Source organism: Pezoporus flaviventris, unplaced genomic scaffold (genome assembly GCF_033815535.1).
Source record: "Pezoporus flaviventris isolate CSIRO_AGI_PZ_B2104156 unplaced genomic scaffold, CSIRO_AGI_Pfla_v1 ptg000116l, whole genome shotgun sequence".
In the NCBI taxonomy this organism is placed as follows: Eukaryota; Metazoa; Chordata; class Aves; order Psittaciformes; family Psittacidae; genus Pezoporus; species Pezoporus flaviventris.
Window position 1 is genome coordinate 2,462,321 of NW_026892664.1, and position 26,897 is coordinate 2,489,217.

At 47.9% G+C, this 26,897-nt stretch overlaps 3 protein-coding genes and 1 pseudogene across 3 annotated transcripts; 3 read left to right on the forward strand and 1 right to left on the reverse strand.

The window, feature by feature from the left end:
* The first annotated feature begins 2,978 nt into the window (after positions 1-2,978).
* LOC133282278 (olfactory receptor 14A16-like) lies at positions 2,979-3,995 on the forward strand. Its single transcript, XM_061478317.1, has one exon. The coding sequence runs from the start codon at positions 2,979-2,981 to the stop codon at positions 3,993-3,995; it is 1,017 nt and encodes a 338-aa protein (XP_061334301.1).
* Positions 3,996-16,098: 12,103 nt separating this feature from the next.
* LOC133282279 (olfactory receptor 8U3-like) lies at positions 16,099-17,058 on the reverse strand. The gene has a single exon (XM_061478318.1). The coding sequence runs from the start codon at positions 17,056-17,058 to the stop codon at positions 16,099-16,101; it is 960 nt and encodes a 319-aa protein (XP_061334302.1).
* Positions 17,059-20,666: 3,608 nt separating this feature from the next.
* On the forward strand, positions 20,667-21,638 carry LOC133282280 (olfactory receptor 5F1-like). Its single transcript, XM_061478320.1, has one exon. It carries the CDS (start codon positions 20,667-20,669, stop codon positions 21,636-21,638), a length of 972 nt encoding a protein of 323 aa, XP_061334304.1.
* A 4,317-nt stretch (positions 21,639-25,955) lies between these two features.
* On the forward strand, positions 25,956-26,897 carry LOC133282140 (olfactory receptor 5J3-like; annotated as a pseudogene).

Consider the following 26,897-nt stretch of genomic DNA (forward strand, 5'->3'; position numbering starts at 1 on the left):
AAGTATCCATGGGCTGGGAAAGGAAACAGCGCAGGAGGGAATTTTTAGCTAATTGTAGCTCTTCCTGGTAAATCCTGTAGGGCTCTAGCATCTTGTTCCATATTTTCCGTGGTCACTGGAATGGGTTTCACTATTAAAAAAAGTATTTCATTTTCTACTTCCCTGTGTTCCAGGAGAAACAGCAACAAGGGCCTCCCCTTGTGCCACAGCTTGTGACACTGGGCAAGACGTGACAAGAAAAACAGATGGGCTGGTACTTGTGGAGAAGCCTGTGGGCTGTAGAGCTTCATCAGGGACAAGGACAGGTTTCTGTGTAAGCACTGACTCAGTTCAGCCCAGCTGTGCTGTAGTGAAGAGCAGCACCCCTCGCTGCCCTGTGCGGAGTCGGGGCTGGGGTGCGTGCTCCCCACCCCTTCTCTCCTGCCTCCTTTGTCTGCAGTGAAACAGAAACCATGTTCTCTGAAGAAATTCTTTCTGGTGAGGGTGGTGAGACACTGGAACGTGTTTCCCAGAGAAATCCCCCATGCCTCTTGTGAAACTGTTTAGGATTTAGGGAATGACTGATCAACCTGAAAGAGCTCCTGGTATGATCAGGGAGTATCCAACTTTCCTGATCTCTGTGTGCTGCTCCCACCTTTGCCAGGCAACCAGAGCTACTGGTGCAGCCAGGGAGCAGCCAGCATCCAACTCCTTGCACTGTGCAAAGGCTGGGGCCTAACAGGAACTCCTGGGGAAGCAGAGGGCTCCAGGAAATGGGGGGGAAGTGAGTCAGCACATTCCACCCTGTAACTAAAGTCAGTCCATCTTTCTCAGAGTGGTGTGCTCACCTCTTGCTGCTGTGCCAACAAACAGAGTAGCGCTGAATTCCAGTTATAAATTGAGGGCAATGTCTGGTTGCTTTACTCAATTGTTAAGAATTTCTTAAATGGGTTTAAGTACAATTATATATATGGACAGGTTTCTACATCAACATAACTTGTCCAGCTGATTTCTATGCTCTAATGTATAGCAGAATGTTTAACAACAAACAGAATAGGATATAAATTAGTGAAATCATGGTAGGATGTAAAATTCAACTTTAAAGCCCCAGTTGCTGTTGCTGACCATCCAACCAGGTTATCCCACCAGAGATGTGTGGAGGCAGTGTTCTCACAGGAGAATTGATACTTGGTACATAAACTCTGAATAATCCTGAAAGAAACAGCAAGGCCATGAGAGGCCTGAGGAAGCCTAAACAAGCAAGATAAGAAGAAGCTGGAATTCACTGAGTTAATGAGAACTGTGGACTGTTGGCAAGCTTTGGAGGTCAAGTTCTCACACCTGCGCTTAACCAATTATATGTTAGTCACTAAGGGTCTTCGAGACATGTGATTCACAAAGTGATTCTTTGATTGTAAGAAAAGAAGATTTTTATCCTTAAATCTTTGTATCATCAGAGAAATGGCACTGAGGAAGGCAGTGTGTCTCCCAGCTGAGGGAGAGAAGATCAGTGCTTGCTTCAGGCTGTTTCCCATGGTGTTTCCCTGGAGCCCCAGGGAGCCCTGCAAGGAGCCCAGTGGGGCAGAGGCAGAGCCACCTTGGGCTGGGCCTCTGCTGCTGAGCTGGGACCGAGGGGAGACCTGCGAGACACAGGGAGCTTAAAGGCACTTGGCAGTGGAGGATGCTGAGGAGAAGGAGGAGGAACCTTCTGAAGGAGAAACCTTCCCAGCCCTGTTTGTGGTAAGGCACTGGGTGCAGGGCAATGCAGCTGCAGTTTCTCTCTGTGTAGATAAGGAGGAGGATGTGCTGCAGAGCAGGGCTTCCCCTGCACCATGCAGGGACAGGACAAGGCAGGTCCCTTGTCCCGGGGCTGGCTGCAGGGTGTGAATGTGGGTGTGCAGCCAGGGGTGCCCAGTGCTGCCCTTGCAGCAGGGTCCCTGCAGCCCAAAGGCTGTGTGCAGGGGAAGGACTCTGCTGCCTGCCAGGGTCAGCACTCGGCCTGCTCGGGAGCTCCCCATGGAGCTCAGGGGGAGCTGAGGGGAAAGGAGAAACCCCTGGCAGGGAAGGGAAGTGCTGGGTGGGTGACGCTGCTCCAATCTGCCGTCACTCTGAGCACTTCTTCAGAGGGTCCCTCTGAAAGACACTGAGGCATCATTTACCTGATAGGGAAGGATGCTGAGCTTTGATGTTTTTCCGTCTTGGTGGGCAGGTTGGGCAGTGGGAGCTGGGAATTTTCTTCTCTGCTTTGGGGGAGGCATCAAGAGTCTTGAGAGGGCTTGTGTGAGCTGCTCCTGAGCCCCTGCACAGGCAGAGATGCCCCTGGGCAGAGTCCTGCTGCCGGGAGGGGTGTGCAGGGCAGAGCTGAGCACACAGCCCATGGCATGGGCTCTGGGAGCACTGAGAGGGAGCAGAGCTGGGCACAGAGCAGCAGCTCCTGGCAGGGACAGCTCCAGGCAGCAGAGATATGGATGGGCAGGGAGTGGGGGCAAAGTGCAGCCCAGCCCTGGGGAGGGTGCGTTCAGGCAGCTCTCTTGGGGTCTGGCACTGGAGGTGGCTGCTGGCCATGCTCTGCTGCCCACAGCCCTTTGCTTCTCAGCGTGAGAGCTCTGTGGACTGTCCTTTGAAACCGTTCTCCCCTGGTCTCAGCACAGGACAGATGTTTCTGGGAGTTCTTAAGATTAATTTGTGTGAAGGCATCTTACAGGCAGTGCAAGTTTGAGCACAGGGCAAGTGGGAGAGGACTGATGGACACTGCAGCTCTCTTGGTTCTGCAAAGAACTGAGACTTTTGGCCTGATGCAATGCTCTTCTGATTGTACCTAGGAAGAAGCCTCAGCAGTGTAATGACATGACTGGCGACGACGCTAAACCTCTCCTGTCCTGCTAGTATGTGCTCAGTTGTGAATGTGTAAACTGAACTTCTGTATCTGACATCCCTCCTGTCCTAACCTGTCACTGCCTTTTTCTCCTCTGACACTGCCCCATGCCCAGAGGCAGCAGATGTCCAACGCCAGCTCCATCACCCAGTTCCTGCTCCTGCCATTCGCACACACACGGGAGCTGCAGCTCTGCCACTTCTGGCTCTTCCTGGGCATCTCCCTGGCTGCGCTCCTGGGCAACGGCCTCATCATCACCAGCACAGCCTGTGACCAGCACCTCCACACCCCCATGTACTTCTTCCTCCTCAACCTCTCCCTGCTGGACCTGGGCTGCATCTCCACCACTGTCCCCAAATCCATGGCCAATTCCCTCTGGGACACCGGGGCCATCTCCTACACAGGTTGTGCTGCACAGCTCTTTTTCTTTCTCTTCTTCATCTCAGCAGAGTATTTTCTCCTCACTGTCATGTCCTACGACCGCTACGTGGCCATCTGCAAGCCCCTGTACTATGGGACCCTCCTGAGTAGCAGAGCTTGTGTCCGCCTGGCAGCAGCTGCCTGGGGCAGTGGCTTTCTCACTGCTCTTCTGCACACGGCCAATACATTTTCACTGCCCCTGTGCCGAGGCAATGCTGTGGAGCAGTTCTTCTGTGAAATCCCCCAGATCCTCAAGCTCTCCTGCTCACACTCCTACCTCAGGGAAGTTGGGCTTCTTGTGGTTGCTGTCCTGATTGTTATTGGCTGTTTTGTTTTCATTGTGGGGTCCTATGTGCAGATCTTCAGGGCCGTGCTGAGGATGCCCTCTGAGCAGGGACGCCACAAAGCCTTTTCCACGTGCCTCCCTCACCTGGCCGTGGTTTCCCTCTTTGTCAACACTGCTGTCTTTGCCTACCTGAAGCCCCCCTCCATCTCCTCCCCATCCCTGGACCTGGTGGTGTCAGTGCTGTACTCGGTGGTGCCTCCAGCAGTGAACCCCCTCATCTACAGCCTGAGGAACCGGGAGCTGAAGGATGCTGTGAGGAAGCTGGTGAATGGATGGGTTTCAGCAACCATATACTGCTTCCTTTACCCTGCAAAGGGCTTCCATATGAGAGGCCATGTCTTTCCTGCTTCAATTTGTGGTGATGTCTTCACGTAAATGTCAGTTTTCATCTCCTCCTGCTTAAGTAGCCACTCTTGTTGTCTGACACACAGGCTTTGTGTCAGTGGGGGTCTCTCATTGTATTTAAGGGAAATAAACCATCCTGCAGCAACTTCTTCTCTGTGATATGTCCTCACATGGCAGGAATGAAGGGGAATGAAAGCAGCTTTCTGACTGCTCCAGCTCTGGGATGGCTGCTCTGTGCCTGCAGCAGGAAGAGCTCTTGGGGAGCCCAAGACCCAGGGCTGTTGTGCTGGTGTGGGGAGATGGGAAGGCATGGGGGGGCTGCAGAGCTCTCAGGGTGTCCTGGGCAGGGGAGCAGGGGACACAGGGGTCCCTGCAGGGAACTCCCCTGCAATGGCACAGGCTGGGGCTGCCTGGCAGGGAGCAGCCCATGGGAAAGGTCTGCGTGGGCAGGAGCTGGACAGGAGGCAGCGTGTGCCCTGGCAGCAAGGGAGGACAGCAGCATCGTGGGCTGTATGAGCAGGAGCATGGCAGGAGAACAAGGGAAGGGATGATCTGGAATCCTCCATCCAGGTTTCACATTCCCAACTCAGGAACGCTATTGGCAAGCAGGAGTGGGTTTAGTAATGAGCCCTCAGGTCAGGAGATACTGGAGCACGGTGCCTGTGGGGAGAGGCTGGGGAAGCTGGGCTTGTCCATCCTGGAGAAGGGAAAGCTGATGGGGACCTGAGATCTTGGGAAGGGAAGGCTGTTGGGGACTGGCCTCCTGTAGCGGCAAGGAGGACATGGAGAATACAGAGCCAGGCTCCTCACCGTGGTGCCTGGTGGGAGGACAAAAGGCAGTGGGGGATAGTGACAGAGGAGAGGTTCAGTCAGGACAGAAGGAAACCTTGCTCCCATCGGCTCAGGCAAGTGCTGCATCAGGTCACCCAGAGAGGTTGTGCAGTCTCTGGCCTTGGGGATTTCCAACTCAGCCTGAATCAAGCCTTGAACCACTTGCTCTTACCCTCTTCATGATGGGTTGGACTTGAGACCTCCTGGGGTCCCTTCCAACATCTGTTCACTTCTGATCCTACAATGATGGGCTTAGGAAAGGTCACAAAGATGCTCTAAGGGCTGGAGAACGTCTCCAATGGAAGCGGACTGAGAGATGTGGGTGTTCAACCTGGAGAAGAGAAGGCTCCAGGGAGATATCTTAGCAATCTCTCCATATCTAAGCAGGGCCTACAAGAAATGTGGAGAGGGGTTTTTGCAAGGGCCTGCAGTGACAGAACAAGGGGGAATGGCTTTATGCTGAAAAAAGGAAGATTCAGCTTGGACATTCAGATGAAGTTGTTCCCTTTGAGAGTGGTGCAACACTGGCACAGGGTGCCCAGAGAAGCTGTGTCTGCCCCATCCCTGGCAGTGGTCAAGGCCAGGTTGGATGGAAGTCAGCTTTGCTCTGAAGCAGTGCTTTGTCCACCTCTGATGTTCACAAGGAATGACAGATGAAATCCAACTTCATTGTAAAGTTCACTACTTGTACTCATGACTTGAGTGAGTCTGGGCTGCACAAGAGAGGCTCAGCATGGCCTTAGAGTCATTTGGACTGTGCTATGTATTTACTGGCATAACACTTTTCGGTGGGGGACAGGGCTATAAAACATTCTTTGTATGACATAAAATCAGAACAATATTGAAACAGGGAGAAGTTCTCAGCTCCTTATAGCTTAGTGCAGAGCAAGGAGGGCTGCAGTGTCCATCAGTCCTTTCCCATTTGCCCTGTGCTTACAGCACTTGTATATGATGCCTTCACACACAAATTGATCTTAAGAACCCCCACAAACACCTGTCCTGTGCTGAAAGCAGGGGAGCACGGTTTCAAAGAGAAGATCATGGAGCTCTCATGGGGAGAAGCAAAGGGCTGTGTGCAACAGAGCACGGCCAGCAGCCACCTCCAGTGCCAGACCCCAAGTGAGCTGCCTGAACGCACCCTTCCCAGGGCTGGGCTGCACTTTCAACCCACTCCCTGCCCATCCATATCTCTGCTGCCTGGAGCCGTCCCTGCCAGGAGCTGCTGCTCTGTGCCCAGCTCTGCTCCTTCTTAGTGCTCCTGGAGCCCATGCCATGGGCTGTGTGCTCAGCTCTGCCCTGCACACCCCTCCTGGCAGCAGGGCTCTACCCAGGGGCATCTCTGCCTCTGCAGGAGCCTCACACCTGGCAATCAATGGATCCATCAATGGTGAATGGAGAAACATGGTCAGCCCCTGAGGAAAGCCTTGAGAGCTTCTTAGGTCTTCAGTTAGTTACTGGTGGCAATGATCAGTGTGTAGGGAGGTGAGAGAGATGGAGGGAAGTCAGAGAGGAGCAAGGTGGTGGTTCAGGGCTTTAGCAAATCCTTACAAGCAGGACGGAGCCCAGCGATGGGGAGCAGTTGGTGTCTGTAGGTGGAGGAGGAGTAGGTGTTCCTGGAGTGTGGCTGCAGGCCCTGGACAAACCAGAGGCTATCTGAGAACTTTCCCTCATGGAACATGCCTCAGTGTGGCACATGGGGAACCCACTGCTGGGGGTGCCTGAACGCTGCTCATCATGCCCCACGAGCCCACCTTCCTGTCTCCCTCTCCTGCACTACCCAAACTTGCCTGGAATGCAGCATCCATCCCTGAGACTGGGGATTGCAGGAACCTCCTGCAGTGAGGAGTCGCTGCTGCAGGGGAGGTGCAAAGCTTCTGTGAGACACTCGTGAGTGCGGGCAGAGAGCGGGGTGTGTGCAGCAGAGAGGGTGCTACAGGCAAGAAGGTGTCCCACATGAGGTGCCCTGTCCCCAGAGCATGGGGTACCTTGCACCCAAGGACACCACCTTTCCTTTTGGCTCTTGCCAAGAAGTTCTCAATCCAGGCCATTGGCTTTTCCCACTGCTCTCCCATGGTGCTTAGTTCTCTGTACTGATGGCATCACCCATTCCTCTAGAAGCCTCCTTTAGATCAGCTTGCAGAGGGATATTCAATGCATCTCTTGAATTGACACTGTAGTAGCAGCCTACAACTAGGTGAAATGTGGCTGCAGAGGTGATGGAGGTTTTCTTGCTAAGAGGAAGAGAAGGAAACCTCTGCAAAGTGCAGCCTGGAAGGTTCAGATTCAAAGTTAGGAAAGAGAAATGTCTCTCAAAAGGTGGACTTGTGGTGACTTGTGGTCACCCAGAGGGAGTCTGGCTCAGCCCATGGCTTTGTGTTTCAAGGAACAGACAGGGATGGGTGCAGAGATGGGACTGAAGGTACAGAAATGCCTGGTGAGAGCTAGGTGGGAAAGCAAGATGGGGGTCAACAGCCTGAAGGGGAAGAAGTGCGGGCATGGGCCAGTGAAGGACAGCCTGCAGCAGAGATGGCTGAGGATTCTGGCATGGCTGGAAGGCCCAAAAGAACAAAAGGCCTCTGTGCCCTGGGCTATGGCAGATGCCTCTTTCATCAAGACCTACCAGGAGAACTTTCATTCTCAGGATTTCAGGCTCTTCCCTAAGGGCTGCAGTCAGGGCTTGGCCTTCTCACCATCAGACACCTGCATTTTGCCTTTGTCTCCCTGTAATCACAGCCTCCAGTTTTTTGCTTTAAGGAGTCCCTGGGGAGGCTTTGCCAGTAACAGCCCTCAGTGGGGCCCATTAATGCTGAAGGCACTTGGGGCTTTGTTTCTGAGTTGGACTTCCTGAGAGGTTTCCTCAGCCCCTGAGGTTCATGGACTCAGCCCAAATACACCATGGGGCTCATTAAAACCTTTGCGTTTTGTCAAGTCTTTCAGGTTGCACAGCACATTGGAGGTTTCTGAGTGCAGGAAGATTGCAAAGAGCAGCTGATAAAAGTTCTTGTCAAGTGTTTGTTTTCATATGTTTAAGTTTAGAAATTTCTGTGCCTTCTGGAATGCCCGGCACAGGGATCACAAGAACCTGCCAGGGCCCGGCCGCCTTCCGCAATGCCTGGTGAGCTTCCGTGATCCTTGCCAGAGCCAGGCAGGTCCCCTTGTGCTCAGCTCCCAGAGACAGCACCAGCAGCTGCAGTGCCCAGGGGCTGCTCCTGCCCTGCCACCTTCTCAGCACCTCTGACACCAGCAGCTCCTGCACACAGAAGACTCCGGCTTCCACCCCAGCACCTCTTCAGGCAGAGCTGTGCTCCAAGCACATGAACAAGCCCAGTGCCTCCTCCTCACCCATCCATCCCCTGCTCCTACAGCTGTGATGGCACCAGCACAGCTCCTGACAGCTTCTCCTCCCTTCCCAGCACGCACCCACAATGTGTTTCAAGCCAACACTAAAACAGGATTGCAAAGTCAAAGAACATGGACCTGGATGTGCAGGGCAGCCCCAGGAGATGCAGCCTCCCGAGGGAGGGGTCTCCTCCACACTGGTTACTGCAGGGCTCTGGCAACTTAAAAAGCCCACGCTCACCGTGGGGGCCCCATCACAATGGGTGTCTCCACAGCTACCGCCACAGCTTTGTGATGGCTGGAGAGTATGGAACTGCCTGGGGACAGGTGAGCAGCCAACAGAGAGTTTGTGGGTGAGAGATAAAGGGAGAAAAGTGATGGGGGACATTACTCTCGGGATCTGTTACAGACCGCCTGATCAAGGAGAACGTGCGGATGAAGCACTCTATAGACAGATAGGAACAGCCTCACACTCACAGGCCCTTGTTCTCATGGGTGACTTCAACCACCCTGACATCTGTTGGAAGGAGGGTATGGCCCGGCACAAGCAATCCAGGAGGTTCCTCGATTGTGTAGAAGACAACTTCCTCCTGCAAGTAATAGAGGAGCTGACAAGGAGAGGTGCCATGCTTGACCTTGTGCTCACCAGCAGGGAAGGGCTCATTGGAAATGTGATGCTCCAGGGCAGCCTTGGATGCAGCGATCACGAGATGCTCGAATTTGAGATCCTCAGGACAGTGAGGAGAGCGTGCAGCAAGCTCACTGCCCTGGACTTCAAAAGAGCAGACTTTGGCCTCTTCAGGAACCTGCTTAGGAAGGTTCCATGGGATCCAGCCCTAGAGGGCAGGGGGGCCCAATACTCTTGGTTGATATTCAAGGATCACCTGCTACAAGCTCAGGAGTGCTGCATCCCAACTAGAAGGAAGTGCAGCAGGAGGGCCAGGAGACCTCCTTGGATGGATAAGGAGCTCCTGGGGAAAATTCAAATGAAAAAAGAGGCTTATAATAAGTGGAAGCAAGGACAGGTGGCATGGGAAGAGTACAGGGATGTTGTTTGGGAAGCTAGGGACCAGGTTAGGAAAGCTAAGGCCCAGTTAGAATTAAACCTAGCTAGAGGTATTAAAGATAACAGGAAGGGATTCTACAAGTATGTAGCAAATAAAAAACAGACTAGGGAGAAAGTAGGCCCCCTCAGGAAGCTCTTGGGAGAACTGGCTACACAGGATTTGGAGAAGGCTGAGGTTCTGAATGACTTCTTTGCCTTGGTCTTCACTGGCAAAGGCTCTGACCGCACCACCCAAGTCTTGGAAGGCAGATGCAGGGACTGTGAAAATGAAGAACTTACACCACTGTAGGAGAGGAACTGGTTCGAGACCATCTTAAAAATCTGAATGAGCGTTTGACACTGTCCCACACAACATCCTTGTCTCTAAATTGGAGAGACATCAATTTGATGGATGGACCACTCGGTGGATAAAGAACTGGCTGGATGGCTGCATGCAAAGAGTTGTGGTCAATGGCTCAATGTCCGGCTGGAGACCAGTAACGAGTGGGGTGCCTCAGGGATCGGTATTGGGACTGGTCTTGTTTAACATCTCTTTCGCTGACATGGACAGTGGGATTGAGTGCACCCTCAGCAAGTTTGCCGATGCCACCGAACTGTGTGGTTTGGTTGATACCCTGGAGGGAAGGAATGCCATCCAGAGGGACCTTGACACGCTTGTGAGGTGGGCTGATGCCAACCTCATGTAGTTTAAGCATGCCAAGTGCAAGGTCCTACACCTGGGTGGGAGCAATCCCAGGCACAGCTACAGGTTGGGCAGAGAAGAGATTCAGAGCAGCCCAAAGAGAAGGACTTGAGGGTGTTGGTTGATGGGAAAATGAACATAGGCTGGCAGTGTGCGCTTGCAGCCCAGAAAGCAACCATATCCCGGGCTGCATCAAAAGAAGCATGACCAGCAGGTGAAAGGAGGTGATCCTGCCCCTCTACTCTGCTCTTGTGAGACCTCACCTGGAATATTGTGTGCAGTTCTGGTGTCCTCAACATAAAAAGGACATGGAACTGTTGGAACAAGTCCAGAGGAGGCCACGAGGATGATCAGGGGACTGGAGCACCTCCCGTATGAAGACAGGCTGAGGAAGTTGGGGCTCTTCAGCCTGGAGAAGAGAAGGCTAGGTGGAGACCTCATAGCAGCCTTCCAGTGTCTGAAGGGGGCCTATAGGGATGCTGGAGAGGGACTCTTCATTAAGGACTGTAGTAACAGGACAAGGGGTAACGGGTAAAACTTCAACAGGGGAAGTTTAAGTTCGATATAAGAAGGAAATTCTTTCCTGTGAGGGTGGTGAGGCACTGGAATAGGTTGCCCAGGGAGGTTGTGAATGCTCCATCCCTGGCAGTGTTCAAGACCAGGTTGGACGAGGCCTTGGGTGATATGGTTTAGCATAAGGTGTCCCTGCCCACGGCAGGGGGGTTGGAACTAGATGATCTTAAGGTCCTTTCCAACCCTAATGATTCTATGATTCTATAAAACAAGCCAGGAGGTGAGAAAATCAGTTTTTTCTCAAGATAGAGATGATTCTGTGCAGTACAGTCATGCAGATCCACACATTGAGTCCAAGTCTGTTTGTGTCACATTATGTCTAATACCAGTTTTATACATTTTATTTGTATTCCTGTCACACATACGTATATTTACACACATACACACATAGTACGCATATTGGAGGGGAGGGACAAGGTCAAGAATCTTGCAAGAAAAGTGGATATTTATCAGTGACAAAAGTGAGAATTGAATAAAGCTGATTGGTGTTTCCTGTGAGGAAAAAGAGGCCTGGGATAATTCAAGGTAATCTGTTCCTACACGCTGATGGCTGAGAAGTTAAATGAAGTTTGAAGTTGCTGCTCCTCTTGGTGTCCTTCCTAGGAATATGCGATGGGGGTTCTATTTCTCATTAAATGCTCTCATTGACTGTTGTGCAGGAACTGTGAAAGAACTTACATAAAGTCATGAGGATTAGTGGAAAATCCCATTAGTTTAGGCGTTCTCATTTGATGTATTCATGTCCTGCATGATACAAGTCTTGCATGTTGCCAGTGGTTGAACAACCTCCTCCTGCACTTCAGCAGAGGGCACTTCACCTCCTTGATCCTCAGGGTGTAGATGAATGGGTTTAGCGTTGGGGTGACCACGGTGTAAAAGACGGATCATCTCAGTGCTGTGCGTGTCAGAGCACACGAGCTTTAGCACAGGAACATCGTCACAGAAGAAGTGGTCAATGTGGTTGGGACCACAGAAAGAACCTCCAACCACGCACCATGTGCAGATGATGGCACCGAGAAAGGCAAATAGGTAGGATGATGCTACCAGCTGCCAGCAGACGCCTCTGGAGATGAAGGTCACATAAAGCAGGGGGTGGCAGATAGCAATGTGCCGATCGTAGGCCATCATGGCCAGCAGGTGACACTCAATGGCAGCAAAGAATGCAAAGGTGAGGAACTGCATCATGCAGGCAGTGAAAGAAATGGTTTTGTCCTCTGATAACAGGTCTGCCAGCATCCTGGGGCAGATGACTGTAGAACAGCAGATGTCAGTGAAGGCAAAATGGGAGAGGAAGAAGTATATGGGGGTATGGAGGCTGGGAGACACCCGAACCAAGATGATAATGCCAAAGTTCCCCTCCAAAGCGACAACGTAAATCAGGAGAAACAAGACAAAAGGAGGGGTCTGCGCACATGGTCTGTCTGTAATTCCCAAGAAGACAAATTTAGTCTGCGTGTGATTTCCTCTCATGACCAGGTGTTACCTACCAAGGCAAAAGGAAGGAAAACATCAAAATCATTGCAAACAGAAATTCACTTTTGGACCATACTTAACTACAATCGATCACCAGTTTAACAGCCATGCTTTGGCATTTTGGTGTTTTGTATTGTATTTTGTAAACCCAAATTATATGATTTTGTTCTTCATTTGAGGTACTTAGAAAAAAACAGAGAGTGCGATGAAGCAAAAAATGCCATTTTTGTTCTTCTATGCTGAGAAACATAAACTATGGATTTATTCAAGCACCTGATTTTTCAGGTTTGAGTGAAGAATCAGATCTTTATTCACTTTCAGATTGGAGGCAGTTTGTGTCAGAAGACAGCTTAGAGGAAACTCATAGGAGCTCAAGTAAACCTTGAGCAAGAGAAAGTCACATTCCCATTGAAATTGTAGCTTACACATTAATGACCTCCAGATATTTTCCCTTGGCTTTTAATTCTAATGCCAGTCTTAAAATCGCATATATCGAAGTGTTATCTATAATTCAAAAAGGATAAAATTCACATCGCTAAAGTCATGATTTCTACCTTTCTGAGTTCCAGCATGCTGAAGCACCCTCAACCTATGGGCATTATGTTGCTTGCCTTAGAAAAGAGTTGGTGTTATAAGAGGCTGAATCCAAAGGCTGATTTGTTAGTGACCATATTCTGTTGACAACCTGAAATGCTGCATTTCTTTATGACAAAATAAGATTCATCCTCATTTAACTCTTGAGTAATTCAGTTCATCTTGCTTTAGCTGCCTATGTAAAAGAAAACAACCTGCATAAGCCAATGCTCCCTCTTATTATAAAGAAAACCCGCATTGGTAAGGCTGTTTTCCAATGCAGCTTTCCCAAAGGCAACCCAAGGACATGCAGAAGCAAGCCCACTGCCTCAATGCAGGTGAGACTCTGCTTTGTGTTGGTGTTACATCCTGTGACTTCCTTCTGCCACCGAGTAATGGGAGCCACAGGTTAGTCCCCAACGCAGCAGAGAACGCCTACGTGCCGGCATCAGCTCTGTTAAGCACCTGATGTGAAGAGAGGTGAGCTCCTGCCAGACTCCAAGAGCCCAGCTTGTGGTGCTGGGGCTGTAAATACAGTTGCATGTGCTCTGCTGGGAGGAAGCCTCCAGGGCTGCTCATGATTTACCAGAGGAAAACAAAACAAAGGGTGTGAAATCACCTCTGAAAGGCATTGTGGTGCTTGGGCATCTGAGAGACATGGCGTGGATGAGCCAAACCAGAGCACAGCTACACAGCAGCAGCAGTGATGAGCAGCTCATAGGATGCTTCTGACATACTTATGGACTATGCCAAACTTTCTGTCTGTCATTGGCAACAGAATGAAAATGGTTTAGAGCCATTTCTGATCTTGCACAGGATCCCCAAATGGGACAGGAAGCACAAGTGACTCCTTCTCTGGAGCTGCTGATGTTCCTCCTTGGACACTGGCAAGCCCAGTTTTCCATCCCCAGTGGGCTTATCCACTTGTAGAGCCTGGATGGCCAACAGCTGAGCTGATGCTTTGGGGCTTCCACTCTATTGAAGGATGAGAAATGGGTATTTGAGGCAAGGATGAATTGTCCCAGGGTGAACTAATAGGCCTTTATCCCCCTGAGCAGCCACAGCTGGGGCTCCGTCCCCACCCTCCACCCATTTGCCCACCATCTCTATTTTAACTCAGCCCAGGGAAGTTGGGTTATGTTTGAGTTTTTGTTTCCATTTTAGCAGGAGTTGTGCACATCTATGGAATCCTTTGATGGTGACCAAAGCTTGCTCATGTATCTTCCTAGCAATTGCTGGACCTCACCCTGTTCAGGGGATTGACTTGGCTTGATCTGACATTCTTTGGCTTAGTCCTGGACCTGTGTCTTCCGTATCATCACCAACCTGCCTGATGATTGGAGTCTTGGCTGAACTTGGCCCAGGTCTCTGTTCCTGTCCTACTTCTCTGGCTCAGGTACTGTGGGATGCTCGCTGTGCACCACGGTGTTCCTTTTTGGCTCTACTTAAAGAGATTAAAGAAAGACACTCCTGTGGCATTCCTCATGCTCCTGCAGAGCAGAACCCAGCACACTGCTCTCAACAGCTCGGCCAGGGCTCACTGTTCTGGCATTCCCTCTCTCTCTAGATTATGTACTTAAATGGGCAAATTTGGAGCTATTCTTCTGTGTTAGGGAAGTTGAGTAATCAAGTTCATATATTATTCTCTTGTCCTTGGTGCTTTCTCCTTTACCAAGTGTGATGTGAGACTTTTATGGAGAGGACCACTTTTATGTATGTGGTGTGGGAAGTTTGTGTCCACCCCCGGGAATCTCTGCATTTTGTAGATCATTTCTCTGCAAAGATTGAAGCAGAATCATGCAATGATTGTCTCGGTGTAAAATGTATTTCCAAAACCTCCAGCCTGTTTCTTGTGTTGCTGGAATTCAGAGTTCTGCCTCCCCTGTACATTAGACTTAGGTTCCTATTGCCAGTTCACTGAGTTGGATCCACCACACATAAGACTATGGCAAACCAGAGCTCTCTCAGGAGCATGGCATCAAGTGTCGGTAAACCTTTGAGCATTTCAGTTGTCTCTGCTTTGGAAAATTTGTTAAACCGAACAGGAAATAAGGACACCAGAGTGGGGTAATTCATCAAGCAGTGGTGAGCCCTACACATCACGCTTCTCATCTAGACTCCCTTTCCCACAAAAGCTTGAACCAGATGATCTTTTGAGGTCCAGCTTGGGCTTTCTGTGCCTCTATGATTTTATGTGTACAGTGTAAGCAAAGACATCCAACTAACTAGAAGGAGGAAAAGAAGTTATGGTGAAGGTTTTCAAGGAAGCTCTTTGATATTAAAAGTCTCTGACACCTTAAGTTCTTCAACATTTAATTGCATTTCTGCTGTCTCCATCAGTGGACACAGGTAGAAACCACTTTTCCCTGAGACCTCAGACAACATCTCCTCTCTTGCTGTGGTTTGGCAGAGCAAACAAAAGAGACTGTTCACCATCCATACACTTATCAAATACAAGTTAATTCCCACTCAACAGGTAAAGGAAAGCTGTTATCCCCCATCTGTGTGTTTTGGCTTTTCTCAGACCCAGACAGTTCTCAGTTACCAGGAATTCTGTGCTCAAGATTGCCTTTCATCTATGGAAACAAGCCGCAGGTTTCATTTGTCAGTAAAATACACCATTTGTGTTCCGTGGTGTACTTTATCATGAGCTGGGCATGGACATGGGATGTGGGTACTTATCTCCAGCTGGAATTCCATTTATCTCACCATTTAAGTATAGGGCACTTAAGATGAATTGAAGGACTCCCTGATGTGCCCAGAATGTCCTTAACACTGGGTGGTCTCAGAACAGTTCACTCTTTATTATATATTATATTAACATTAATGAAACATAGTAATTAATTATATTGACATTAGTTACAATGTATTAATTAAATCTACGATTTCTTCCTTTATAGAATCATAAAATAATTAGGGTTGGAAAGGACCTTAAGATCATCTAGTTCCAACCCCCCTGCCGTGGGCAGGGACACCTTACACTAAATCAGATCACCCAAGACCTCATCTCTTGTGAAGCTGCAGCCTGGGGAGGGATTCCTCTTCATATTCAAAGGTGCAGCTTGAGACCTTGATTCCCACCAGCTTCTTCTCTTTGAAAGGCACAAACAAATGCAATGAATCTTTTGTAACCTTTTCTCTGACTCTTTTTCAGCAAGCAAATGTAAAACTACACTTCCTCTTCCCTCCCACCCCAGCAGCTTTAATAAAGAGCTCACAGGTAAGAGTGAGGAATTTTATTAGAGCTGAAGGACAAGGTCAAAAATCTTGCAAAAAAAAAAAAAAAAGATATTATCAGTGACAAAAGTTATAACCAAGTAAAGCTGATTGGTATTTCCTGTGAGAAGAGGCCTGGAATAATTGAGGGTAAATTCTTCCTAGAGGAGGATAACAGCAAAATGTAATGAAGTTTGAGGTTGCTGTTCCTCTTGGGTTCCTTCCAATGCAGATGTGATTTGGGGGAGTCTCTTTCTCATCCAATACTGTCATTGGCTTTTGTGTAGGGACAGTGTAAGAACCTACATAAAGTCATGAGGATTAGTGGGAAATCCCATTGTTTCAGTGCCCCATAAGCTTTCTCACTTGACATGAAATCTTCATGTCCTGGATAATACAACTCTTCTGTGTTGCCAGTGGTTGAAGAACCTTCTCCTGCACTTGATCAGAGCCTCCTTCACCTCCTTATTCCTCAGGCTGTAGATAAATGGGTTAAGCATGGGGTTGACCACAGCATAGAGGATGGAAGCCACCTTATCCAGGCTCCTGTGGCTAGATGGAGGTTGTAGGTACATGAAGAATGCTGACCCATATAACAAGGCAACAGCCATCAAATGGGAGGTGCAGGTATGGAAGGCTCTGGCCCTGCTCTGTGCTGAGCACACCCTCAGCACGTTGCGGATGATAGAGATGTAGGAGAGCAAAATGATAACGCTCGTACCCACTACGTTGATGGTGACGAAGGCAAAGATGACCATCTCACTGCTGTGTGTGTCAGAGCACACGAGCTTTAGCACAGGAACAACGTCACAGAAGAAGTGGTCAATGCGGTTGGGACCACAGAAGGAACCTCCAAACGTGCACCATGTGCAGATGATGGCACTGAGGAAGGCAAATGCGTAGGATGATGCTACCAGCTGCCAGCAGACGCGTCTGGAGATGATGGTCACGTAAAGCAGGGGCTGGCAGATAGCAACGTGCCGATCGTAGGCCATCGTGGCCAGCAGGTGACACTCAATAACAGCAAAGTGTGTAAAGCTTTGAGACTGCATCATGCAGCCGGTAAAAGAAATGGTTTTGTCCTCTGATAACAGGTCTGCCAGCATCCTGGGGGAGATGACTGTGGAATAGCAGATGTCAGTGAAGGCAAAATGGGAGAGGAAGAAGTACATGGGGGTCTGGAGGCTGGAAGACACCCGAACCAAGATGATAATGCCGAAGTTCCCCACCAAAATGACAATGTAATTCAGCAGAAACAACACGAACAGAGGGATCTGAGCACCCGGGCTGTCTGTAATTCCTGAAAGGATGAATTTAATCTGGGTTTGATTTCCTCCCATGATCTGGTGTTACCTGCTGAGGCAAAAGGAAGAGAAACATTTTTTTAAAAACGGAGATTCATTTTTGGACCATGTTTAACTACAGTCAATCACCACTGTAAGTGCCACATTTTGGTTGAATTCATATACTGTACTATATTTTTAACCCAAAATCGTACGGTTTTTGGTTTTCAGTTAGTGTATTTATAAGAGAACAGGAAGCACACTGAAGTAACAAATGGCATTTTTGGTTTTCTATGCTCTAACACTTAAAACGATGGATTTATTTAGGCACTTTTGGACCATATTTTAATCCAAACAATGACCAGTTTAACTGCCACATTACTGTATATACTACTATATTAACTAACCCAAATTATATATATTTTATGTTATTCAACTGAGGTATCTTGAAAAGAACATGGACTGCATTCAAGGCACAAATGCTATTTTCAGTGCTAGGACTCTTAAAACTATGAATTTATTCAAGCACATGTGTTTTCAGATTAAAGAAAAGAATCAGATCTTTCTTCACTTTCACTTTTCAGTATTCAGAGTTAATTTGGTCAGAAGACACCTGAAAACCTCATAGTAGCGCATGTGATCCGGGGGAAAGAAAGTCCCAGTCCTAGTGAAATCCATCTTACACATGAATAAACTGCACACATTTTCCCTTGGCTTTTAGTTATCATTCCAGTCACCAAATCACATTTATTAAACTATTTGAGATTATTCGTAACAGATAAAATTCACATGATTTATACCTTTCTGAGCTCCAGCACACTGAAGCATCCTAAACCTATGAGCATTAAGCTGCTTGCATTGAAAAGGAGTTGATGTTACAATGTACTTATTTGTTAGTGACTATATTCTGCTGACAATCTGCAATGTTGCATTTCTTTATAACAAAATAAGATTCATCCTCATTTAACTCTTGAATAAATTGGTGCATGTTTCTTTTGCTGCATATGTGAAAGAAAACAACCTGCATTCACCATTGCTCCCTCTAATTATAAAGAAAAAACACACTGGTAAGGTTGATTTCTGATGTAGCTTTCCCAAAGAGGACATGAGGACATGAAGAAGAAATACCACTGCTTCAATGAAGGTGAGGCTCTGCTTTGTGTTGGCATTACCTCCTGTGACTTCCTTCTGCCACCGAGTGATGGGAGCCACGGGTTAATCCCCAAAGCAGCAGAGAACATCTGTGTGCCAGCATCAGCTCTGTTAAGCACCTGATGTGAGGAGAGGTGAGCTCCTGCCAGACTCCAAGAGCCCAGCTTGTGGTGCTGGGGCTGTAAATACAGTTGCATGTGCTCTCCTGGGAGGAAGCCTCCAGGGCTGCTCATGCTTTACCAGAGGAAAACAAAGAAAAGGAAAAGCAAAGGGTGTGAAATCACATCTGAAAGGCATTGTGGTGCTTGGGCATCTGAGACATGATGTGGATGAGTCATTCCTGAGCGCAGCTACACAGCAGCAGTGATCAGCAGCTCATAGGATGCTTCTGACATACCTGTGGACCATACAAAGTTTTCAGTTTGACCTTGTCAACAGAATGAGAATGGGTTTAGAGACATTTCAGATCTTGCAGAGGGTCCCTAAATGCAACGTGAAGTACAAGTGACTCCATCTATGGAGCTGCTGCTGCCCCTCTGCACACTTGAGTGCCCAATTTTCCATCCTCTGTGGGATTATCCACATGTAGTGCCTGAATGTCCAACACCTGAGCTGGTGCTTTAGGGCTTCCACTGTATTCAAGGGTGAGAAATGGGCATTTGAGGCAGTGATGAATTGTCCCAGGGTGAGCTAATAGGCCTTTATCCCCCTGAGCAGACTCAGCTGGGGCTCCACTCCCACCCTCGGCCCATTTGCCCCCATCTCTGTTTAAGCTCAGCCCAAGGTGGTTGGACTATATTTGAGTTTTTGTTTCCATTTTAGCAGGAGTTGTGCACATCTATGGAATACTTTGAGGGTGATCTGAGGTTTCTTATGGACTTTCCTAGCAATTGCTGGACCTAAACCTGACCAGGGGATTGACTTGACCTGTGTTGGCTTGGTTTTGGACCTGCCTCATAGTCCCTAACTTGCTTGATGCTCTGGAATCTTGGCTGAACTTGGCCTAGGTCTCTGTTCCTGCTCTGTTTCTCTTGCTCAGGTACCGTGGGATGGTCCCTGCACACAGTGGTGTTCTCCTTTGGTTCAATTTTGATAGATTGAAGAGACAAACCCCCTATGGCACTCCCCATGTTCCTGCAGAGTAGAACACATTACCCTCTGTCCCCAACAGCCCAGCCGCTGCTCACTGCTCTGGCAGTCCCTCTCCATCCAGACCATATCCCTGCATGGGCACAAGAGGAGATAGTCTATTCAGTGAGGGAATTAGAGTGATCAATTGAACTTTACACTCGAGTGTTATTCTCCAGTCATTAGTATCACCTCCATTTTCCAAATATAATTGTAGAATAATGTTTTTGAGTAGGTGAGTAACACTGTGGTTTGGTAATGGGTTCCCAGTCTTAGTAAAAGCTCATAAAGCTGTCCAGCTTGAGGGTTTCTGTAGTTACAAGGTGCTGAGATGTCATCACTAAGAGATGCTCTTTGTCAATAACCTCACAGCAATTTCTGATTTCAGTGCATTCTGGCTCCCAGAAGACAGCCCATCTCAGGGGTTGAGGCAGTAATAGCTCCAGATGCCTGACTTGTGAAGTCCCTTAGGCAACTTTCCAATTATATTTAAAGGGGGGAGAAAACAAGACTGGTATGGGGTGATGTGCCCAATGGGACTGCTGGCAGCTTATGTCAACCATCTAAGCTGGAAAGCAATAAATAGTGAAGACAGGAGCCTCTGGGAGACACAGCCATACATGGACAGGCAACACCATGTAGAACTAAACAGGGAAGGAATGGAGACTTGGAGGATTTCATGGAATGGTGAAGCACAGCATCATAGAATCACAAATTTTCTTCTCTGAAGCTCTGGTATATAAAGCAAGCTGGGAGGTGGAAAAATACTATCAAGACAGAGATGTTTCTGTGTAATAGTCATGCAAATGGGCAAGGAAGATCTGCTTAGAGGCAATGCCGAAGGAATGTAGCAGTGATTGTCACAGGAGCTTAAATTGCCTTTTCTCTTTGCAAACATCTCCTTGCTTAGTGGTAATGGTTATACAGGGACAAATATAAACATGTACATAAGAAATGCCTAATATCTTATGTATTTACCCCCTCTCCTGACACAATCCTTTTTGGGGATGTATTTTATCCTATTTAAGAGATCAGCATAGACAATTTCAATAGGATATGCTCTATTTGTCTGCATTGTGGCCTTTCTAGTTCCCCTAAGCAATGATAAGGTGTAGGTTCTGTCTTTGAATGATTTCCTTGGAGAAAGGAATAAGAGGTAGGCACATACCAGTAGTCAATAGCAGTGACTCCCTGCATGGGCAGGTGGTTGTGGACCACCTAAGCATCCTGCCAAGGTGCCTGGCTGTGTTTCATTAGAGAATGTCTTCATTATCTACAGAGTACAGGCTTAAACCCCACTAATAGTTCAGCAAGGGATTAAGCCATCATAACCAAGCCACAGAAACCACCCTGCTGCCTGGGAACTGGGAGCCTCTTGGACACTGATGGCCTGGGAAAACTGGACTACGGTGACAGAGTTTGTTTTCAAGGGGTTCACAGATTGCCTCGACTTCCAGGTTACACTCTTTGTGCTTTTCCTGCTCATTTATGTCACCACCGTGATAGGAAACCTTGGCATCGTTGCTGCAGTCTGGCTCGATTCCCAGCTTCAGAGCCCCATGTACTTCTTCCTCAGCCACTTGTCCTTCTTGGACCTGTGCTACTCCTCCGTGGTGACACCCAAAATGCTGCTGAACCTCTTGTCTGAAAGGAAGACTATTTCTTTTGCTGGCTGCTTCCTGCAGCTCTATTTTTATGCTGCTTTTGCAATCACAGAGTGCTACCTCCTGGCTGGGATGGCGTATGACAGCTATGTTGCCATCTGCAACCCCTTGCGTTACCCCATCCTCATGTCCAAGAAGGTCTGTGTTTCCCTCTTAGCTGGGTCCTATGCAGTTGGGCTTTTTAATTCAGCCGTCTTCACAGGCTTTGCATTGAGGGTGTCTTTCTGTGGCCCCAATGTCATTGACCACTTCTTCTGCGATGGGCCACCACTCTCAAAGTTGGCTTGCTCTGATACTTCCCTCAACCAAGTGTTGCTGTTTGCTTTTGGGGACTTCAGTGAGGTCACCACAATATCAGTCATCCTCATCTCCTATGGCCACATCCTCTTCGCCGTCATGAGGACAGGCTCTGTGCTGGGCAAAGCTTTTGGTACCTGTGCATCCCACCTAGTGGCTGTCACCATCTTCTATGGGACCCTTATCTTCATGTACCTACGGCCCAGCTCCAGCTACAACGTGGGCAGGGACAAAATAGTTTCTGTCTTTTACACCACGGTGACCCCAATGTTGAACCCTTTCATCTACAGTCTGAGGAACAAGGAGACAAAGAGTGCTCTGAAGAGAACAGTGGGGAGAACGATTATTTCCCTGCCAAAGTCGCCATTTGGATGGGAGTGGGGTTGGTGTTTTTGAGTCTTTTTGAGGTTGGAGAGAAGCTGTGATAATACTTCTGTATATTATTGTCCATTTTGTAGACCAGCTTTATCGATGTGGGAGTAATTTGCTATACATTTGCCTCTTGATAGTGTATTTCATAACAGGAGAAACACATACTCACTGAAGAGCCACCAAAGGTTGATTTGTGATGAAACATGCTAAAGTGTCCAACTTGTTCCTGAATATTTGAAGGCAAGAATGTGTTGGGTTTTCCTATGTACCTGCCATTGCTTAAGCAACCCCAAATCGCTTCTTTCTTGAAGGGAAATATGATGACAAGGCTCGGTCCTGTTAAAATAACCCATTTATGAGATTTCTGCTGAGGACTTGGACTAGTTTCTCAGCTGTCTTTTCAAGAGCCCACTTGTGGTCTCTTACAGCTGGGACATCATTCACCAGTATGGTGGACACTCTACCAAGTGCTGTACCTCTTCCAGCCATGCGATGTGATCTATGGACTTAAGGTGAATTTCAGTGCTTCCAGGTAATCCCCGTGACAGATGGGAGCATGCAGGAGAACACACAGAGCAGACCAAGGAGGCTTGGAGGAGAGAGGAGGAAGAAAAGTTCCCTAAAGCTGCAGGAAACAGGGAAGCTGGAGAGGAGCTTCTCGGAATTTTCTTCCCTGATCAACGACCCATCAAAGAATGTTCAAAGGTATTTGAAGATTTCCCTGCTGCGCTTTAATCCTTCAAAGTGCTTTTTATAGTGAAGAAATACTTCAAATGACTTTGTTAATATGCAGAGCAAAGGATTGTACAGTGATGGTTCCTAAATGTGCTGTTGAGTGGAATTGTTTAGTACATATATTCAAACTTAATGTACATTAAAGCCATGCTGCATTAGTTGCAATAAAACACATTTTTACTGTTATTCTCTTTTTTTTTTTTTCTCTAAGCATGTAGTTCTCTGTATCCACAAGAGCATTAGTTGTGGGATTTAACTGGCCAAAAGTGAAGTTTAATAAGTAGATATTATATCTGATCTCAGTCTCCCTCCTTAGAAGGAACTCAAATGGCTCAAGTGAATGATGGTGCATAAAGATATAATAAAGATATATAAAGGTATCAGCTGCATATAGAATGTATATCATGATTCTGATATATTTAACTTCAGGACATCTGAATTTCAGGTGGATAAGGCCCACCCAGCCTATGGGTCATGGTACTTCCTTAGGTTAGATTTCAGTTCTACGTAACTTCAATGTATTTTTTATTTGAAACTCCCCCTTTCCATTACCACCATCATTATAAGAGGAAAATTATTAGGCTCAAAACATCCTTAGACACAACAGAGCTGATACAAGATGAGGAATTTAGTGATAAACACTTTGAAGGTTTATACCTAATAACCTAAAGACTGTCTATCTGCTTTCTACAAGTTGTTTTTCCTCCTTGTCATGCTGTTGTAAGAAGCAAAATAAGTTTATTCCAGCAATAACTGGAATATGTGTTTTTATTCACCTTTTCAGGGAAGGGGAGGGTGTTTTGAGCTGTACCTGAAGGATTGGTGATACAGTGGGAACAAACAGGAATCACTGGTGAAAGTGTTGGCACAGAAACTCCTCAAATATAAACCTTGCTGTTAAAATATTGCCATTTGTAGAAGCTAAACCCAACCAGGGGTCAACACAGCTGTCTGCATTGCTCTTCTCCATCCATATTTGGGTTTGTTGGTGCAGGTTGTTGCTGGTTGTGCTGGTGACATTGATGGTTTCCTCCAGAAGCTCATGGGTTCCAGTGAGTCCTGCAGCATTTCTCAGCCATTCCTTTGGCCAACTGAATGGCACCACTGGAGTTCACAGACTTGAAGATAACCTGGGACACCTATAGCTCATGTGTTGGTCTGTATGTCACGCTGATGGGGAGCAAGGTGAGCCCAAACCCATCTCATTTGTCCATCTCTCAGCCAGTCCTCTAGGCTCTCAGTGATACAAATCAGTAGCTCAGTGACAGTCTCCCCAGGAAAGTGGTGGATTCCCTAACATTGGACAGTAGCCTTTCAGGCTCATTTAGTGATTGAAGGTTTGGGTCAGCCTTCATCTTCTATAATACCACCTGTCTTCTCCAGGCATCCATTCAGAGGTAATTACCTAAGCGGCTTGCAGCAAGTGTTTAAGATAATTGACATAGACTGCCCTTTGGCTGCACCTTCTCACCTGCCCCTTGATTCTTCAAAAGGACTTGTGAAGAACACTTTGTGCTTGTTTGGATCTCTGCTTTTCCTGTCCCTGGAGGCTGCTGAATGTTGTAACAGGTTAGAGATCTTTGTGACAACAATTAGAAGAGATTTTCCATCAGCCTGTGTGCACAGCTAAGCCTTTATTAGCAGTTTAGGCTGTTGTGACTCATGGGTTCTCATTCAGGGGCCAGCAATATATAACCAAGGTTCACATGTCTTAGAGCCCTGAATTGTAGCCAAAACTGTGACAAATACTTGTTCCCCAAGTGTTTGTGTCTGTTGCCTGCAAAGACCTGCAGGGAGAGATATAAAAGTAACACATTGGTGCAAGTGAAGAACTTCACCTGGTGATGAAAATAGGCTGGAAGGTCTTGGAGGTTCAGGAGAGACATTCTTGTGTGGAAGCTAGGAGGATGCCTTCAAGAGAGAATCCCCTTGATTTGCTGTGCAGATATCCAGTGTCATCTAATGTGGAAGAGAATTTACAGCTGTAAGAGGTGACCCCCTTCCACAGGTATGTGAGACCATACAATGAAAGGTCCATGTTAGCCCTGCTCTGGTAGAAATCACTGCAGCAACTGGGGAGGCTGCTCAGAATTGTGCCAGGTAAAGATTTGCTCCTCTGTGTTGGTTTTAAAGAGATGAAATATTCCTGCTGGGATGTACTTATAGAATCCCAGCCTGCTTTGGGTTGGAAGGGAGTTTAAAGCTCATCCAGCTCCAACCCCTGCCACAGGCAGGGACACCTTCCACTAGAACAGCTTCCTCCAATCCCCTGTGTCCAACCTGCCCTTGAACACTGCCAGGGATGGGGCAGCCACAGCTTCTCTGGGCACCCTGTGCCAGTGCCTCAGCACCTTCCCAGGGAAGAGCTTCTGCCTAAGAGCTCATCTCAGTCTCCCCTCTGGCAGGTTCAAGCCATTCTCCTTGGCCTGTCCCTACAGGCCCCTGTCCAAAGCCCTTCTCCATCTTTCCTGTGGCCCATTTAGCCACTGCTGCTTATCATGGTGCTTATGGTATGTTTAAGGAACCTTGCAAAATAAGAGACGAGCAAACTCACAAGGACAGATGAACCTAACCACTGGCCCTGAAATAGTGATACTCACTTTAAAATGTAAAGAATATTTCTACAAAGAAATATTCTGTTGATGGAGAATGGATCTTCGCTGAGTCTTCCGGTCCTGACACTCATCTGGTGGGGTAAGATTTTAATTCTCATCTTTAATCCTGTAAAGATTTAGTTGTTTTATTCTGAACCTTCATGTTATCAGGGACAGAAACCTGTAATTCACACTTTTTTTTCATGAGGGTGAGCAGCTTAACTTAGTGCCTAACTTAGACAACCGGAGTTGAGTGAGTTTGGCTTAGCAGAGCTCAATGGTCTCATCATGGTGTTGATTCCTCCTAATCGTATATTCTCTTAATAGTACTAAGGGAATAACATCTTCAGACCCAAATTTTGCTCATGGTCTCCTGGCATCACCTCCCCAAGGTTTCCAAGACTGTAATATTAAACTCTTCATGTCCTGAATGAGTTTTAGGGTCATGCAGCACCCCTTCCCTTCTCCTTCCTTAATTCCCAGCAAGTTAAAGGCTCTTTTTCCTTCATCTCAATGACTTTTCCAAAACCACCCAAGGAAAGCTACAGTGCTTTTAGTCTTATATGAGTTATAGCCAGAAGCTGCTTCCAAAATCAGTGCTGTCTTCAGAGAAACTTGATCACAGGAGATCAAGGGCAGAGCTGATGGCTTGGTCTGTGTCACATCAATCCCTCTCTGCTGCTGTAGCCATTGGTCTCATCACCTCATTTTGTAGGTACCAAATGGGATTGAGTGATACAAATGAATCTGCTCAGAGGTGTTTGGGGAAGCTGGGATGCTCTCACTTCAGAAGGGGCCTCCTCTTTCCTTGGGCTGTGTAAGAGGGCAAGCTTGGATCAGATGGCCAGAGCAGTCCATTCCACTGTAGCTCCCTGGAAATGGATAGTGGGGATGCCATCGGTGCACAGGGTGCTAATTGTCAAGTTATCCCATTCCAGTTCAAATAAAGGCATGGTTTCCACTGTCCTGTATTTTCAAGACTTTTTTCCTTCCTTGCCAGATACAAAAGCCCTGAATGGCAGAGCAGAATCACACCTCAGTAGCAGAGTTCATCCTCAAGGGTCTCAGTGACCAAGCAGAGACGAAGGCAGCCCTTTTTGTGCTGTTGCTGCTCATCTACACCATCACCCTTCTGGACAATGCAGGGATAATTGTAGCCATCCGAGGTCACCCACAGCTCCACACATCCATGTAGTTCTTCCTGGGCAGCCTCTCCATTGTTGACATCTGCTTCTCCTCCGTGGTAGCCCCCAGGACTTTGGTCAACTTTCTATTGGAGAAGAAGACCATTTCCTTTGCTGGCTGTATGGGTCAAGCTTTCTTCTACATCGTCTTTGTGACAACTGAGTGTTTCGTGCTGGCTGTCATGGCCTATGACCGGTACATGGCCTTCTGCAACCCCCTGCTCTACTCCTCTGTTATGACTCGGAGGTTATGTGTGGGACTGGTGGTTGGGTGCTATATTGGGGGTGTCCTGAACTCCATCATTCAGATGACCTTCATCATCAGGCTGCCCTTCTGCAGCTCCAATGTCATCAACCACTTCTTCTGTGATGTTCCTCCTCTCCTGGCTCTGTCCTGTGCCAGCACGTACATCAATGAGATGATCCTCTTCTCCTTGGCTGGCGTCATTGAGCTCAGCACCATCTCTGCCATTCTGGTCTCCTACCTCTTCATCTTCTTTGCCATCCTGTGGGTCCGTAATGCTGAGAGCAGGAAAAAAGCCTTTTCCACCTGCATGTCCCACCTGATTGTGGTGACCATGTTGTATGGAACAACCATCTTCATGTATTTACGCCCTAGCTCTAGTTACTCCCTGAACACTGACAAAGTGGTCTCTGTTTTCTACACAGTGGTGATCCCCATGCTCAATCCCCTCATCTAGAGCTTGAGGAACAAAGAGATGAAGGATGCTCTGTGGAGAACTGCAGAAAGAATCACAGTCAGGCTTTGA